The sequence below is a fragment of the Dacryopinax primogenitus genome (assembly GCF_000292625.1).
Source record: "Dacryopinax primogenitus strain DJM-731 SS1 chromosome Unknown DACRYscaffold_3, whole genome shotgun sequence".
Classification (NCBI taxonomy): domain Eukaryota; kingdom Fungi; phylum Basidiomycota; class Dacrymycetes; order Dacrymycetales; family Dacrymycetaceae; genus Dacryopinax; species Dacryopinax primogenitus.
Window position 1 is genome coordinate 1,349,040 of NW_024467200.1, and position 14,227 is coordinate 1,363,266.

A 14,227-nucleotide genomic window follows, 5' to 3' on the forward strand; every position below is an offset into this window, starting at 1 on the left:
ATATCATACAGCATCCGGCTCAGGCTCTCTACGAAGTATAAGCCCACCCTTCCCACCACCCGCGCACTATCCGTCTATCATCATGGAGTACTTCGTTCTTCCATTCATAAACAGCGCTGACCACCTCGCGCTCTATGTATTCCTGCGTCCCTGTCTCATCGTCGTACGTTGTCTCGTTTGGCGTGAGGCTGTAACGGATCGATAGGGCGGAGAGTACCCCGCCATAGGCATGCGAAATGCCTGTGTCAATAATTATGATCCTGCCACCACATCGTGATACGATATTCTTCCCACAGAATAAGCAGCAATAACAGATGTCATAAAGAAAACGTACAGTGAAAGTGGGTGTATGACCCATGATAAGCCTCCTGACACCCAGCTTGTGTAGCACGTCATCAACATGTCCACAAACCTCCCTTTCCGTGCCCAGAGCCCACCCACGATACCATAACGGCCCGTCACCTCCGTAGAGCTCATGCTCCTCCGGGGTCGCATCCGGTGGTAACCCAGGGTATGGGTTCGGCGGATGAGGCAGCGGGTGCGGGTAACGCGTAAGCAGCTTGTGTAGCAGACTCCGGCCAAGCGCATTCGGTCGTGAGGGGTAGGGTGTGAGAAAGGAGAAGGAGGGAGATAGGCCTCCGTGTACGAAAGAAAGGGCAGAGTGGGAGATGGAAGCAGGGATAGAGGACAGAGGTGTATAGTCGGTGTTTGGAGGTCCGAGCATGGGGTGCATCGGGAGGCGCGTGGTGAGGGTATAATTTGCCCAGAAAGTGCTGCCGAGCCAGCCGGCATGGGAGAGGGCGTGTTGTCGCGCTTCGACGCTGCCGAAGGTTTTTATTTCTGAGGGGAGGACATATCTGCACGAAATTAGCAGAAGGGCGACAGTACGGACCGAGCTCTTCACCTCCAGTCTCCTGCAGTAGGGGGTCAGCTGGGATCTAAAGACGGTGAATATGTGAACTAACCTATTACATTCCTGTTGAATATATTTGAGTCAGTAAGAGAGTTACAAAACATTCAGCATACGCACATCCACTCGTGATTTCCCATCATCGATAGTATCGTCCCTCCCTTTGCTAGTGCCTGACCCCGCAAGACATCCAAATACTTGAATAACACTATCGTGTCATCCCCTCTGGCAAATAATCAGCCGAGTCTATAATTGCTAAAACTCAAACCCACCGATCAATGATATCCCCTGTCTGCACCAGGACGTCAACGTCCCCGCTCCAATCCCCAAACCCGTCAATCACCCCGCTCATCCTCAGCACCTTCATCGCGTTCTTCAGATCCCCATGCAAGTCTCCCACGGCAACTATACGCTTAGTATAACTCGCCGCGATAGGTTCATGATGTACGACGAGTTGCCTGTCGGCGCGTGTGGTAGGCGCGCGGAAGATGAGGTAGAGCGTTATACAAGAGAAGAGGATCATGAAGAGCGCTGAGCGGGTCGCGAAGAACTCCATCCCACGAGGATTTTGGGGCATGGTCGCTGGTCGTGGTCGTAAGGAAAGGTATCTTGGACAGAACGCGCTGCTCAAACAGATATTTAATTGTACTGAATGAACATTGCGATGCCGATGCTGTGCCCCTCTCTTACATGAAAAAGCAATATTAGGGTATGGGCGCTCGGAATTATTTCTTTGGGATTTCAAGTTGTTCATTCAGCATTGACCACCGTGTTGAACAAACAACATGGGGCGGACAAAGATGACGGTGCGCTCAGCACGGCTAATGCATTCGACCGTGCTCGAAGCACCTCATCCCCCACAAAGTTCCAAGAAATCCAAGTCGAAAGCAGCTCCAACCACAGAGGCGCTGCTAGCAAAAGCACAAGAACTGGTCGTGCAATGCGAGTACGAACTGGGACGGCAGTTTGTCGACCGGGTCTTGGAAAGGGACTCGGAAAACGTCGAGGCGAGAGAATTGAAAGGAGTTGTGGAGATGGAAGCTGGCAACCCGGAACGAGCAAAGGGAATTTTCCTCTCTCTTGTGCCCCCTTCCCCGTCCGCACCCTCCCCAGCTCCACCATCAGTGCATTTGTATCTTGCCCAACTCTTGGCAGACGACGATCCACGTGCAGCACTTGGACAGTATCGAACAGCGGTGGACTTGCTCGTGACAAGGCTGGGTGGGAAGGGGAAGGGGAAGACGGAAAAGAGCCTGGAAGGGCTGGAGGAAGAAGAGGAGGAGATCCGGAGAATGGTTGTAAGGGTGTGTTGTAGCATGGTTGATATTTGGATGACGGATCTATGGTATGTCTTTCTGTTTCCAGAAAAATCTGTCATCACACTAAATTTGTGTATAGTTTCGAACCAGAGGCGGAGTCGTCCTGCGAAGAGATTCTCCGTCATGCGCTGGACACTGACCCAGAAAATACCGAGGCGCTACTCTCACTCGCAAGTGTGCGGATGAGCCAACAACGGCCGGATGAAGCTGAGCAGTGTGTCCACAAGGTATGGTCTACATGGGAGGGCATTGCGGCCGGTGCGTGCATTCTTTCCTCTTCGTATATGTCAATAAACCATATCTAACATGCTGGGTAGATTCACCCTCCCACCCCGCTCCCCCGACGCTCCTTTCCTTCGCCCGCCTATGTCTCGAGCTCAACCTATTCGCCCTCGCTCTTGCCTCCCTCTCGCGGACACTCGAGATGGACGACCAGGAAGTCGAAGCGTGGTACCTTGAGGGCTGGGCGTTTTGGCTCATGTACCAAGATGAAGGCTCTGCTGTAAACCTGACCCAATCCGCGCAGGATGGCGAGCAAGGAGAGAAGATGACGAAGGAGGATATGCTCCGAGATGCGAGGGACTGCTTAGACACATGCGCGATGCTGCACCAGGCGCAAGAGCATCCGGACGAGCAGATACTGCTGCACGTGAAGGAGCTGCTGGGAGAGCTCGAGGCTTTGGGAGTACATGCGGCTCTGCCTGAGGAGGAAGGGGAGGGCGAACAATTGACAGGAGATGGAGATGACGGGGAATGGGTAGATGAGGATGACGAGGATAAGGATGTGGACATGTCATGACCTGCACGATATACCCTAGACAGTTATGCATATTCTTTTCGTTCGTGGTCCGTTGTGGAGAGTTCTGCGCCTAAGCGTGAGATCTCAGAAAATGCAGCTTTGAGCGTGTCGAGGGATACGTCGAGCCCTTCTGCACGCTTCTTCATCTGTTCGCATGTCAGCTTTCAATAACAAAGGCAAACAAAGCATAGATGAGGCACACGCACAGACTTGATAGTGTCACTGGCCGCAATCAGCTCATGATGGTGATTATATACCAAACTCTGCCTCTCCCCATACAGCGTGCGGATCTCACTCATCAGTTCGTTCTCCCTGGCCAGGAGTGCAGGTAGTGAGCTTCCCGAGATGAGCGTAGAATAATATAGGTGGGGGTCGAACGCTGGGCTGTCGATGTCCATTGGGTCCTGTCGTTTCTCCGACTCCCTCTCCCTCTCCTTGTCTTTCCCATTCCCCTGTAAACCAACACTGGATGCACTGACGTTCGCACTCGCTAATCCAAGTCCATAATGTTTCCTCAGTAGGTCTCTTGCTCCGCCCCCGCCGGCGGAGACCTTCCGCGGTAATGGAGAACGACGCGCGTTTGGCTCGGGGGACTTGACGGTGGGAGGTGCTGAGCGTGTCGAGGAGTGGGAGGCGGGCGGTGATGACGGTGGGGACTGTGAGCCATTGATTGGTGCTCGTGAGAGTGAGGAGGGATAGCGAGCTGAGCTGGACATTGGTGCTTGGATGGTGAGTGAAGGAGAGATGCTGATACTGCCTCAAGGGGTTCAACGAGTGACGACGAGAAAAGTAGTATGTAGGTGTAGTAACGCGGGCGTCGGAGGCAATTTACCTCCCTAATTTCCGAAAAAGGGAATTCTTGCCCTATGCGCCTGCGTGATGTTAGGGTACTGGTTAGGATCCCATCCAGCAGGTTAGGGTAGTTGAGGTTAGGGTGGGGTAGGGGTTAGGGTTAGGGCTAGTGGTAGGGTGATATTATCATATTTTTATTTAAGAGAATTATTTATTTAAGCAATGCCATGGGGCAAGGTCCATAGCATTGGTTCATTATCAAGCTCTTTCTATATTTGGTAAAAGTAGGGTCTTTTGCCTCCGACGCGCGTTACCTTTCTTGTCTATACTCGGGTTCAACGTTGCTGAACATGTGACTAACTCCCACTTTATTAGCCATTAACATGTGTCCTCCATGTTACATAGGACAACCACTAGGCCAACTTCTGCCATCACAGCTGCTCGACACTGTCAACGATGAACGAACAGAGTACAGATGTTATGGATGTGACTCCTCTCTATCAAGGCTCTTGTCTTTGCGGAGGAGTCTCATTCACCATGACGGTCGAACCTCCAGAGATCAACTCTTGTTTCTGCATACATTGTCGGAAGAACGCCGGAGGGCCTTGTCAAATAGTGAGTCATCAAGTCGAGTTGAGTTCTTGCTCTCGCTGAAACCAACTTTCCGAGAATGCCATGTGGTCAGAGAGGAACATGACGATCCACGACCGGGAGAAGCTAGTGAACTCCTTCATCCTCACGAATACAGCCAGCGGTCATCCAAAGATCAAGTGCTTTTGCAAGGTCTGTGGGTGCACGCTCTGGACGATCTTCGAACGAGGGGACGAAGTGTTCCGGAATGTTCGTGTGGGACTCATCGAGGATGGGCATGTCTCCACAGATGCATGCTAACGAGATGCTGACGATGTTAGGATCGAGCGACTACGCCCACTAACAGAATTCTTCATCAAACGCAGACCACCGTACGTCTTGCCTTTTGAAGGCGCAAGACAGCTGCAGGAAGACGAGCCTGATGAGCTAGAATAGCCGTGTCATCTTTCCTTTTTCCATGTATACCAACATCTTATGTGCTGTAGCCCTACCAATGACCCTCAATGCGCTTGGGGCTATATGACTCCTCGAGGTACTTGATCTCCGCCGGGGTCAGCTCAATCCCAACAGGGATTGCGTCCTCCAGTCGGCTCGGGCTGCTCATTCCGATAATGGGGCTGGACACCTTGGTCATGATCCACGCAATCGCGATCTGGACCATCTTGACACCCTTCTGCTTTGCGAGCTCCTCGACCCGAGAGATGGTGGTCTTGTCCGAGTCGGTCAGCGTGCGCTTGTACACCGCCGTCTCAGTTTGGGTCGTCTTCTGCGCGTTGTGTTGGGCGTCCAGCGGGCAGGCCAAATGACCTTCCGCGAGCGGCGCCCATGGGATGATACCGATGCCCTTGTACGTGCAGTAGGGGATCATCTCGCGCTTTTCCTCACGATACAGGAGGTGGTAGTGGTTCTGCATGCTGATGAATTGAGTCCAACCGTTCTTCTCTAGGTGATCCTCAGCTGGGACTGAGCAGCACGGGGCACGACTACCACATACCGGCTACATGATTGTACTCGCTGAACTGCCATGCGTACATAGACGAGGCTCCGATATAGCGCACCTTCCCCGAGCGCACAAGGTCATTAAGCGCACACATCGTCTCCTCCACAGGCGTGTTAGGGTCATAACGATGGATTTGGAGAAGATCGATGTAGTCCGTCTCCAGACGCCTCAGGGAACCTTCCACTTGGTTGAAGATGGCTTCCCTGCTCAAGCCAGATTGGTTCACCCAGTCACGGGTGTTCCTATTGAGGTGCTCAGAATACGAATGGGATCTTCAGAGATCATCAAAACGCACATAAGGTCCGGGAACTTTCCGGTGAATAATCCGGGCTGTCCGTCCGCGCAGAGGAAGAAACACCTATCCATGAGGTCAGCCCTGGTTTCAATGCGCTGTGATGGTGAAGGTGTACTTAGACAAGATCACGAGTTTCGAACGAGGGATGTTGTACTACATGCCGCGTAAGATATGGTTCAGGCTGTAAAGCTCAGTGCGATGTACCTTCTTGATGAATTTGGCGATAATCCTCTCGGACTCGCCGTTGGAATACGCTGAGAAATGAGTCAAACAAAATGAAACTGTCATGTAGAAGATGCATACCATTAGCCGTGTCCAAAGTTGTCACACCACGGTCCCAGGCAGCTTTCAACAGCGGAAGAGCTTTGTCCTCGTCGAGGATCCAATCGCTCCATTCGTGACTGCCGAAGCTCATGCAGCCTACGATAGGCACAGAGACACGCAGCCCGCTGTTGCCGAGGCGGACATACTGAACGGGAGGCTGAGTTGCGTTTGCCATGAGGATAGTTACTGGCGAGGATGGCAGGACGGCAGGACGCTGTTGTGGAGTCCCATGGTATTTATGTACATGCAAGGTCGTCGTAGGAATCAGACAGTACAAATCCTGGGCGGCAAGAGGCCACCGTCCCCGCGGTTACCGAGACGGACATACTGAACAGGAGGCTCAGCTGCGTTAGCCATGATGATGGTGACTGGTCAAGACGTTGACAAGATGACAAGATGGCAGGATACTGCCGTGGAGTCCCGCGGTATGTACATGTGCGCTCGTCGTAGGAATCAGAAAGAACGAATCCTGGGTGGCAAGCGCCCACCGTGGAGTACCCTCGTAAAATGTCGTTAAATAGTAATCAACCTTTAGATTTTGTACAACAGCGTGTGCAATATTAATGTACACAGAATTATTATCATGTTCTTAGATGAGTCTGCTATCAGTGCTTAGGGTTCCTTTAGGTGAAGGTGGATCAGGAGAAGGGTTGGGGAGAGGTTCAAGAATGGCAAGACATGGGCAAAAGTCAAGCATCCAGAATAACCGTGTCATGTTTCATTTTTGCATGTATCCGTACATTTCGTAGAAGGTGCTGTATCTCTACGCGTGGCCCTCAATGCGCTTGGGACTATATGACTCCTCGAGGTACTTGATCTCCTCCGGGGTCAGCTCAATCCCAACAGGGATTGCGTCCTCCAGTCGGCTCGGGCTGCTCATTCCGATAATCGGGCTAGTCACATTGGTCATGATCCACGCAATCGCGATCTGGGCCATCTTGACACCCTTCTGCTTTGCGAGCTCCTCGACCCGAGAGATGGTGGTCTTGTCCGAGTCGGTCAGCGTGCGCTTGAACACCGCCGTCTCAGTACGGGTCGTCTTCTGCGCGTCGTGTTGTGCCACGTCCAGCGGGCGAGCCAAGTGACCTTCCGCGAGCGGCGCCCATGGGATGAGGCCGATGCCCTTGTACTTGCAGTAGGGGATCATCTCGCGCTCTTCCTCGCGATACAGCAGGTGGTAGTGGTTCTGCATGCTGATGAACTGTGTCCAGCCGTTCTTCTCTGTGCGATCGTCAGCCACGCTTCCACACCAGGCAGCACAATTATCACGTACCGGCCACATGGTTGTACTCGCTGAACTGCCATGCGTACATAGACGAGGCTCCGATATAGCGCACCTTCCCCGAGCGCACAAGGTCATTAAGCGCACACATCGTCTCCTCCACAGGCGTGTTAGGGTCATAACGATGGATTTGGAGAAGATCGATGTAGTCCGTCTCCAGACGCCTCAGGGAACCTTCCACTTGGTTGAAGATGGCTTCCCTGCTCAAGCCAGATTGGTTCACCCAGTCACGGGTGTTGCTATTGAGGTGCTCAGAATGCGACAGGGATCCTCAGATATGATCACAACACACATAAGGTCCGGGTGCTTTCCAGTGAACAACCCAGGCTGTCCGTCCGCGCAGAGGAAGAAACACCTATGCATGAGGTCATCCCTGCTTTCAATGCATTGTGATGGTGAGCTCGTACTTGGACAAGATCACAAGTTTCGAACGAGGAATGTTGTACTATGTGTCGTGTAAGATACGATTCAAGTTGCAAAGCTCAATGCGACGTACCTTCTTGAGGAATTTGGCAATGACCCTCTCGGACTCGCCGTTGGAATACACTGAGAACCCATGAGTCAAACAAGATGATACTGTCTTGTAAAAGAGGTGTACCATTAGCCGTATCCAAGGTTGTCACACCACGATCCCAGGCGGCCTTCAACAGCGGAAGGGCTTGGTCCTCATCGAGGATCCAATCGCTCCATTCGTGACTGCCGAAGCTCATGCAGCCTACGATAGGCACAGAGACACGCAGCCCGCTGTTGCCGAGGCGGACATACTGAACGGGAGGCTGAGTTGCGTTTGCCATGAGGATAGTTACTGGCGAGGATGGCAGGACGGCAGGACGCTGTTGTGGAGTTCCACGGTATTTATGCACATGCCAGGTCGTCGAAAGAATCACCTCCACCGGGTGTGATCTCAGCCCCTGCGACCACAACGGAGTTTTGCCGGGCTATCTTCCATATTTAGGGAGCTCCAGCTCTTCGCACACCTGATTGGCGGATTGAGTGCATGATTTCTACCGGGCATGCTGTCAATATTGCGGAGCAGGGTTGAGGAGGAAAAGCATATACATCGAAACACGGAAGAATGCACAGGGACAGTTTACGTCAGAAATAGAGTGGAAAAGAAGGCGGGTGCTTTCGGAGATAAGAATGGTAGGAACAGATCCACAGCAATGTCGACAGCGTTGAGGTCTCATCAGTGCTGGGGAGACCAATTTTCCGAACAGAACAGCATCAAAGGTCGCGGCTCGCCGTATATGTTGTTGCAGTATGAGCAAACATATAAGTTTAGGATGGGGAGAGCTCAAGGTCATAAATGTGAAGTATGTCGACTAACTTGGTGTCCTCCCAAGCTCACAGCTCTTCGCCGACCACCCGTCATCACGTGGAGAGGACGTGCTCCAAGGACTGTTGAGTCAATATTGCTCGATGCATGCCTGATGGACCTGCGATCTGTATAAGCCTCCGACTGAACCAAGTTGACCTTCGCACCTTCGCCAAACGAGGACGGCTTGATTTTCGCCGAACGAATCAACGGACATCTCGAGTTCACCGACCATGCTGTATGCGTGTTCTTAGTTTGAGACCTATGGAGATGTAGGCTCCTTGCTTCCTTGCACTGTTGATGATTCGAAGACGTTCAGAAAGGAGTCTTTAAAAACAGCAGATGACTGGGAGGGGCAAGTGGCAGTGACAAGGCTGCAGAAACGGAAGCGCATTACGGAAGCATTCTGACAGTACAAATCGTGAACCCAATGCGACCACTTCGTGGTGGCGCTCTACACTTCTCAACTGCATATTACCGGACTCACGCCTCCGCAACTGCATAGTCAGACTTGCACATTGTCTACTGCTTTGCTCAGATTTCTGTTTGCTCTGTCTGTGAAGCTTCTCACGCACCGTTTTGCGCGTTTAGAGCAATGGCGGACGCGAAATGGGCATACCGCGAACCACAGCCGGTCACAGGGCATGAGAAAGAAATCAAATCAAAGCGTCGAACGCAGCTCAAGAACGCTATTAGTGGGGCGGGTTCCGGAGATGCAGGAGCATCCACAGGTGTTGGATCCGCTCGGCGAGGAGGGTCCAGTGCACTGCGTGGTGGGGACCAAAACATGGTGAGTAGTTTGGTAGATGATCTGTAAAGAGTTGACTGTATGCTGATAATCTGTGCGAAGGACGACGGCCCGGGCTCTCGCAGATATGATATTCTGAATCGCCGAGGAAGGCCCGCCGATGCTTCGATTCGGATGCCCGTGGAAAATACACAGCACGTCCAGGCAATCCAGGACTTCGTGCGAAGAAAGTACAATCCCGCGGCACAGTTCCTTGCTTTCGATGTGAGCTCTTCAGTGTGTTTTCTGCATCTGGATTCTGATATCGCACAAGGATATACTAGGCGACCAAGTATTGCGAGCAAGCGGTATGACGAAGTGGAGTTCAGTTAACGGACAGGATAAGCTCGCAGATGCGCTCTGGAAAGCAGCTGGAGAACTCGATCCCCCAGTGCGCTCCCAATGTCGTTCATTCCGCGGGATAATGTAATGGACGTACAGGTACAGACAATCAGTGCTGCAAGAAACAATATGGGAAAAGCACAAGTACATCGAATAGCTCAGTTTCTCCCTGAGCTCCGGAATCTCTCATTAAAGGACAACGAGCTCAATAGTCTCGGTGACATATCGTCCTTCTTCACCCGAAATCGTGTCGGCGGTCTCCGCCATTTGAAAGAGATATGGCTAGCTGGAAACCATTTGCGCGAAGTTTACGAACAGCACAAAGACCTCGACCAATATTACTAGTAAGTTATGCAGAACGCACACCAAGTATTGATAGTGACGTACCCCAGCACTGTGGCCAATGCCATACGGTCCCTTAAGGTCGTCGATGGTCAGCCCATCCCAGGGGCTACATGGGATATACAGGAGAACACACAAATTGGGCGAAGAGCTTGGCCTGATGGGCAGGCCTATCCCATCAGTTACCCTCTGCCAATGGCTTCAAGCTCAGTAGACGAGCACCTACGTGACATGATTGGAGGTATTCTTTCTCAGTACGACATCCACGGTATGTTGGACCTTAGTGTTTGTCTGACCCTCAACCCGCAGATTCTTCGCCTTTTACGATAACGACCGTGAGCGCTTAATCAACGCATATCATCCCAGCGCAACCTTTTCATTCACCGCCCTCCCTTCCCTTCCTCCACGACAAATAGCCATCCGGTATCAGCCAGAAAAGGGCACGGCCGCCAGTCCCCCTTTACTGAGAAACATGCAAACCACTATTAGGTCTCGTGACCTTAGGTTCGCTACTGGCGCACAGCAGCGTGCAGCGGGTCTTCATGTCGGACATGTTAGCATATTACAGCTATTTAACGACTTGCCGCCGAGTCAACATCCCCTGCAAGATGGCAGTAAATTCGTATTTGATGCGACCCTGTTGCCGGATATGGGGACCGGCGACATGCTTGAGGTGTCTGTCCATGGCGAATTCACCGAACGTGAGTCTCTTGCATATGTTGCGATCCCGATCTGACAAAATCATTAGCCCACACAGATGTTGTATTCTCTTTCACCCGCGCCTTTGTCTTCGTCACCGCCCCTCCTGGATCTAGGTAAGTAAACACTGTCCCAAGATAGTTCGCCTATTAATGAGCATGACAGTGCGGAAAAGATTGGGATGAACGTTCTTGTCATGTCTGATATGCTTATGATTCGTCGGACAACGTCCTCCTCCATCTGGACTCCAGGGCCAATGATTACCCAAGAGGAGGAGTGGATGCGAAAACCATGGTCTCGTGGTCTTCCAGCTCCCCCTCGTGGAAACACCGCACCACCAGCTGCGACTATTACGACTATTCCCTCCCAACCTGCCGCCAACCCATTCCAGGCTGTTCCGTCTTCTAATGCTTTCGGAATGCCTGCGCCACCCGCCACATTCCAGCAGCAACCCGCCTTCCAACAACCTCAACTAATGTCAACTGGATTTGCTGTGTCCCAGCCCCAGCAACCTCCGCAGCAGATACCATTACCCCCTGGACAGCAGCCACCCACAGCAGGGCCCACGTTAAATGGTCCTGCTGAAGTCCCACCGGAAATGGCATCCCTGGTAAGTGTGGTTTCTGTGTACACTAATGTATCGAATGTTGACTGGTCACAGACGCCCGGTCAGCGAGAATTGGCGACGACCTTCTCAAACGTCACAGGGCTTGTTATACCTGCTACATTATCTGTCCTCAGTGAGAACGCTTGGGACGGGGATGCGGCCTATGCCAAACTGCTAGAGGTTAAGGTACGGTTATGTGATTTTATGCAAGCGACCTCGTCAGCTAATTGCAATTAGACTGCCATTCCAGCTGAATGGTGGATCGGAGGCCAATCAAAGATTTAATGAGATGACTTTCTCATTTCGGTTTGAGTGGTGTCGTTGCCTCTCCACACTCTCTCTTGTTACGTTGCATTCATGCCAATTCTTGTTGTCAAGGGCATCAAAACGTTTCTTATTTCGTCATGATTCATAGCTGTTTGCCCACCCGCTGTATTTATGTCGTAGTCTGTGCTGGAGCAGCACCCGTAGTAGTACCGTGACCAGAAGTGCTTTAATCAAAGCGCCCAATGTGTCGGTCCAATTTGATGACGCTCATGTCGTGACAGACACCTATTCGGACAGAACAATGATGAGAGTTTGTCCAATTCAAATCGATTTCAGGGTGAAACAACCGGCGCCCTGAAGAGAAGTGTGGTGCTGCTACAAGTCAACGGTGGGCTCAATGGTCGTCGGCTGTCTGCTGGATGCAAGACGACCATGACAAGCACCGGGAGTCAGTGATCTCTCTATATCTAATCCGACGCACAACATCACACCGTCTCGAATACCACGCCACCAGATTGCATCATGTCTTCGTCCACCTCTGCGCGCAATTCGGATCACGAGCCAGACGACGAGGAACAAGACTTGGGTCTGGGACTCAGTTTATCCCCAACAACATCAACATCAGTTCCTGGCCCAGCTGCTCGCAGGACTCTGCAGCCCAAGCGGGCGCTAAGACTCTATCCAGAGCTGAAGCTTGGCCTGGGTTCGTCGCCCTCATCACCGGACTTACAGCGTCCTGTCGACTTGCTTCGTCGATCACCGCTCAGTCCTCTACTCAGCCCAATACATTCAAGATCACGAACGCTACCTGGAAGCTACTTCAAGAGCATAGATTATTCACTGGAGCCTGCTCCATTGACGGCAGAAGAGGTGGTGAAGATCCAGCGATGGATTTTGTGCGTAGCAGTTGTCAACTTTGACCTCGATGTTGGGCCAATGTTGCATCATGTGTATCCACCCGTAGAGTTCTCGGAGAAGCAAAGGGAGAATATGTGCGCATTGATATGTCGTTATGGAAGGTCTCCGCTGATGATGTGATAGTGCATTCTCCGCCTTTCCGGACTCTGCATCCTTCACCACTGGCTCAGATTCACACTCGTTCCGCATACGAGATCCACCGTCTGCCTCTCATAATCATCCCCCATCCATCGATGGATATCTCTATGGCTTCGCGCTTTTTATGCAGAAGCGTGATCCCCAAATGCGTCGGGGTTACCTTCAAAAGTCCATTGTCTTCCTCAGCCACCACCCACACGTCTCGCTCTTCCTTGAAACAGCTTCCAAACTTGGACCAGCGTACTTCAAGCATGGAAGCCCCTTACTCGAAACAGCTTGCAGGAATATCGCAGGATGGCCGGATCCAAAGCCTGGGGTGACACTGGAGCTAGGGTTTTTGGGATTGGTGTTGAAGACCGAGCTGCCAGCATTTGGGGAGGAACAGCAGTCTGTGGAGACGGCATCTTTCACCGATGTGTTTAAGCCTCATACCCATGTGAGTAGTAATGTGACAACGGATCCGTTGTGAAACTGATAACTTTTCAGATCCTCGCCTCCATCCCGCCATCGCCCCCAGTCGAGGTGTTCAGCGCAGCCATCGCCTCGTTATGGTCGATCTGGGAATGTGTGATCCTGGGCGAGCCCATCCTCATCTACGCCTCCAATGCGCGTATTTGCAGTGATGCTGTCTGGTGGCTTCGAGATCTCATCCGACCCATTCCGCTCGCCGGCGACTTCCGCCCATTCTTCACTATACATGACACGGATTTTCGGACGTTGGTCACGAAGAAACATCCGGCTGCCGGGCTCATTTTGGGCGTGACGAACCCGTTCTTTGAGACGGCGTGCAAGCACTGGCCACATATCTTGAGCTTGACGAAGGATGGCAGGTGTGTTAATACAGTATCCTGCAGTGTTTGGTGTGCATCTACTCATGGGTTACTGTCGTCAGTGTTGCACGTCGTGGTCGCAAGGGGTGGGATGGCAGGCAAACCGCACCCTTCACAAAAAGAAATGGGAATGGACACAACGACATGCCCACACAAGGAACATTGCTCGGCCCATCCCCAGGCTGGCATTCCAAACACAAACGGTACATTTCCAAGGATCGCGCACTTCTCAAGACACTTGAGGATGGCATCCGAGCACGAAACTACGATGAGTGCTCGAGGCTGCTACGCATACATTTCTTGCAACAGACGGAGAAGCTGCTCGTGCCTCTCAATCGCTATTTTGGTAGCTTGATACCCACAGATGCGTACGTGATTTCCTTTCAGTATTTCCACGCCTCACATAACTCCAATTGACAGATCTGCCTCATCAACACCACTTACCCTCAAACCATTCAATACCCCTCATTTCATGGCGTCACTCAAGACGCACGGTTCGCCTCTCAAGTTTCGCGTGCAGGGCGGTGGCCAGCGTGATTTCTACGAACACTTCCTCAGATGCAGCAATTTTGGCAGCTGGCTGCGGACGCGTGCTGATCTTGCCCAGCGTGAGATGGACAAGATGACTGCTGCTCGGACATGACCCAGACAGGACAGACAGGACAATGAC

At 52.1% G+C, this 14,227-nt stretch overlaps 7 protein-coding genes across 7 annotated transcripts; 4 read left to right on the forward strand and 3 right to left on the reverse strand.

Moving 5' to 3' along the window:
- Positions 1–28: 28 nt before the first annotated feature.
- Positions 29–1,543, reverse strand: DACRYDRAFT_76029 (Metallo-dependent phosphatase; the record flags this gene model as incomplete). Its single annotated transcript, XM_040776173.1, has 6 exons — positions 1,183–1,543; positions 1,031–1,135; positions 966–976; positions 905–914; positions 335–857; positions 29–286 (listed from the first exon to the last, which is right to left on the reverse strand). The coding sequence occupies exons 1-6, from the start codon at positions 1,485–1,487 to the stop codon at positions 29–31; spliced, it is 1,212 nt and encodes a 403-aa protein (XP_040631901.1). The 5' UTR covers positions 1,488–1,543.
- Positions 1,544–1,734: 191 nt separating this feature from the next.
- Positions 1,735–3,715, forward strand: DACRYDRAFT_76031 (TPR-like protein; the record flags this gene model as incomplete). Its single annotated transcript, XM_040776174.1, has 4 exons — positions 1,735–2,255; positions 2,309–2,487; positions 2,547–3,174; positions 3,235–3,715. 3 exons carry the CDS (start codon positions 1,735–1,737, stop codon positions 3,026–3,028), a joined length of 1,182 nt encoding a protein of 393 aa, XP_040631902.1. The 3' UTR covers positions 3,029–3,174; positions 3,235–3,715.
- Positions 3,716–4,300: 585 nt separating this feature from the next.
- Positions 4,301–4,909, forward strand: DACRYDRAFT_76034 (uncharacterized protein; the record flags this gene model as incomplete). The annotated part of the gene is made up of 3 exons (XM_040776175.1): positions 4,301–4,435; positions 4,490–4,686; positions 4,732–4,909. 3 exons carry the CDS (start codon positions 4,301–4,303, stop codon positions 4,844–4,846), a joined length of 447 nt encoding a protein of 148 aa, XP_040631903.1. The 3' UTR covers positions 4,847–4,909.
- DACRYDRAFT_104900 (Aldo/keto reductase) lies at positions 4,899–6,205 on the reverse strand (the record flags this gene model as incomplete). Its single annotated transcript, XM_040767994.1, has 6 exons — positions 4,899–5,353; positions 5,406–5,653; positions 5,707–5,769; positions 5,822–5,859; positions 5,911–5,960; positions 6,010–6,205. 6 exons carry the CDS (start codon positions 6,203–6,205, stop codon positions 4,899–4,901), a joined length of 1,050 nt encoding a protein of 349 aa, XP_040631904.1.
- Positions 6,206–6,733: 528 nt separating this feature from the next.
- On the reverse strand, positions 6,734–8,469 carry DACRYDRAFT_20568 (Aldo/keto reductase). Its single transcript, XM_040771988.1, has 7 exons — positions 8,372–8,469; positions 7,911–8,316; positions 7,809–7,858; positions 7,720–7,757; positions 7,605–7,667; positions 7,304–7,551; positions 6,734–7,251 (listed from the first exon to the last, which is right to left on the reverse strand). The coding sequence occupies exons 2-7, from the start codon at positions 8,104–8,106 to the stop codon at positions 6,794–6,796; spliced, it is 1,053 nt and encodes a 350-aa protein (XP_040631905.1). The 5' UTR covers positions 8,107–8,316; positions 8,372–8,469; the 3' UTR covers positions 6,734–6,793.
- A 644-nt stretch (positions 8,470–9,113) lies between these two features.
- Positions 9,114–11,861, forward strand: DACRYDRAFT_20570 (NTF2-like protein). Its single transcript, XM_040771989.1, has 10 exons — positions 9,114–9,417; positions 9,478–9,639; positions 9,689–9,805; positions 9,856–10,100; positions 10,149–10,352; positions 10,408–10,799; positions 10,847–10,913; positions 10,963–11,407; positions 11,459–11,590; positions 11,642–11,861. The coding sequence occupies exons 1-10, from the start codon at positions 9,223–9,225 to the stop codon at positions 11,687–11,689; spliced, it is 2,007 nt and encodes a 668-aa protein (XP_040631906.1). The 5' UTR covers positions 9,114–9,222; the 3' UTR covers positions 11,690–11,861.
- Positions 11,862–12,193: 332 nt separating this feature from the next.
- On the forward strand, positions 12,194–14,200 carry DACRYDRAFT_47174 (DUF1630-domain-containing protein; the record flags this gene model as incomplete). Its single annotated transcript, XM_040774745.1, has 5 exons — positions 12,194–12,663; positions 12,713–13,163; positions 13,214–13,557; positions 13,680–13,943; positions 13,978–14,200. The coding sequence occupies 5 exons, from the start codon at positions 12,194–12,196 to the stop codon at positions 14,198–14,200; spliced, it is 1,752 nt and encodes a 583-aa protein (XP_040631907.1).
- Between the last annotated feature and the right edge of the window lie 27 nt (positions 14,201–14,227).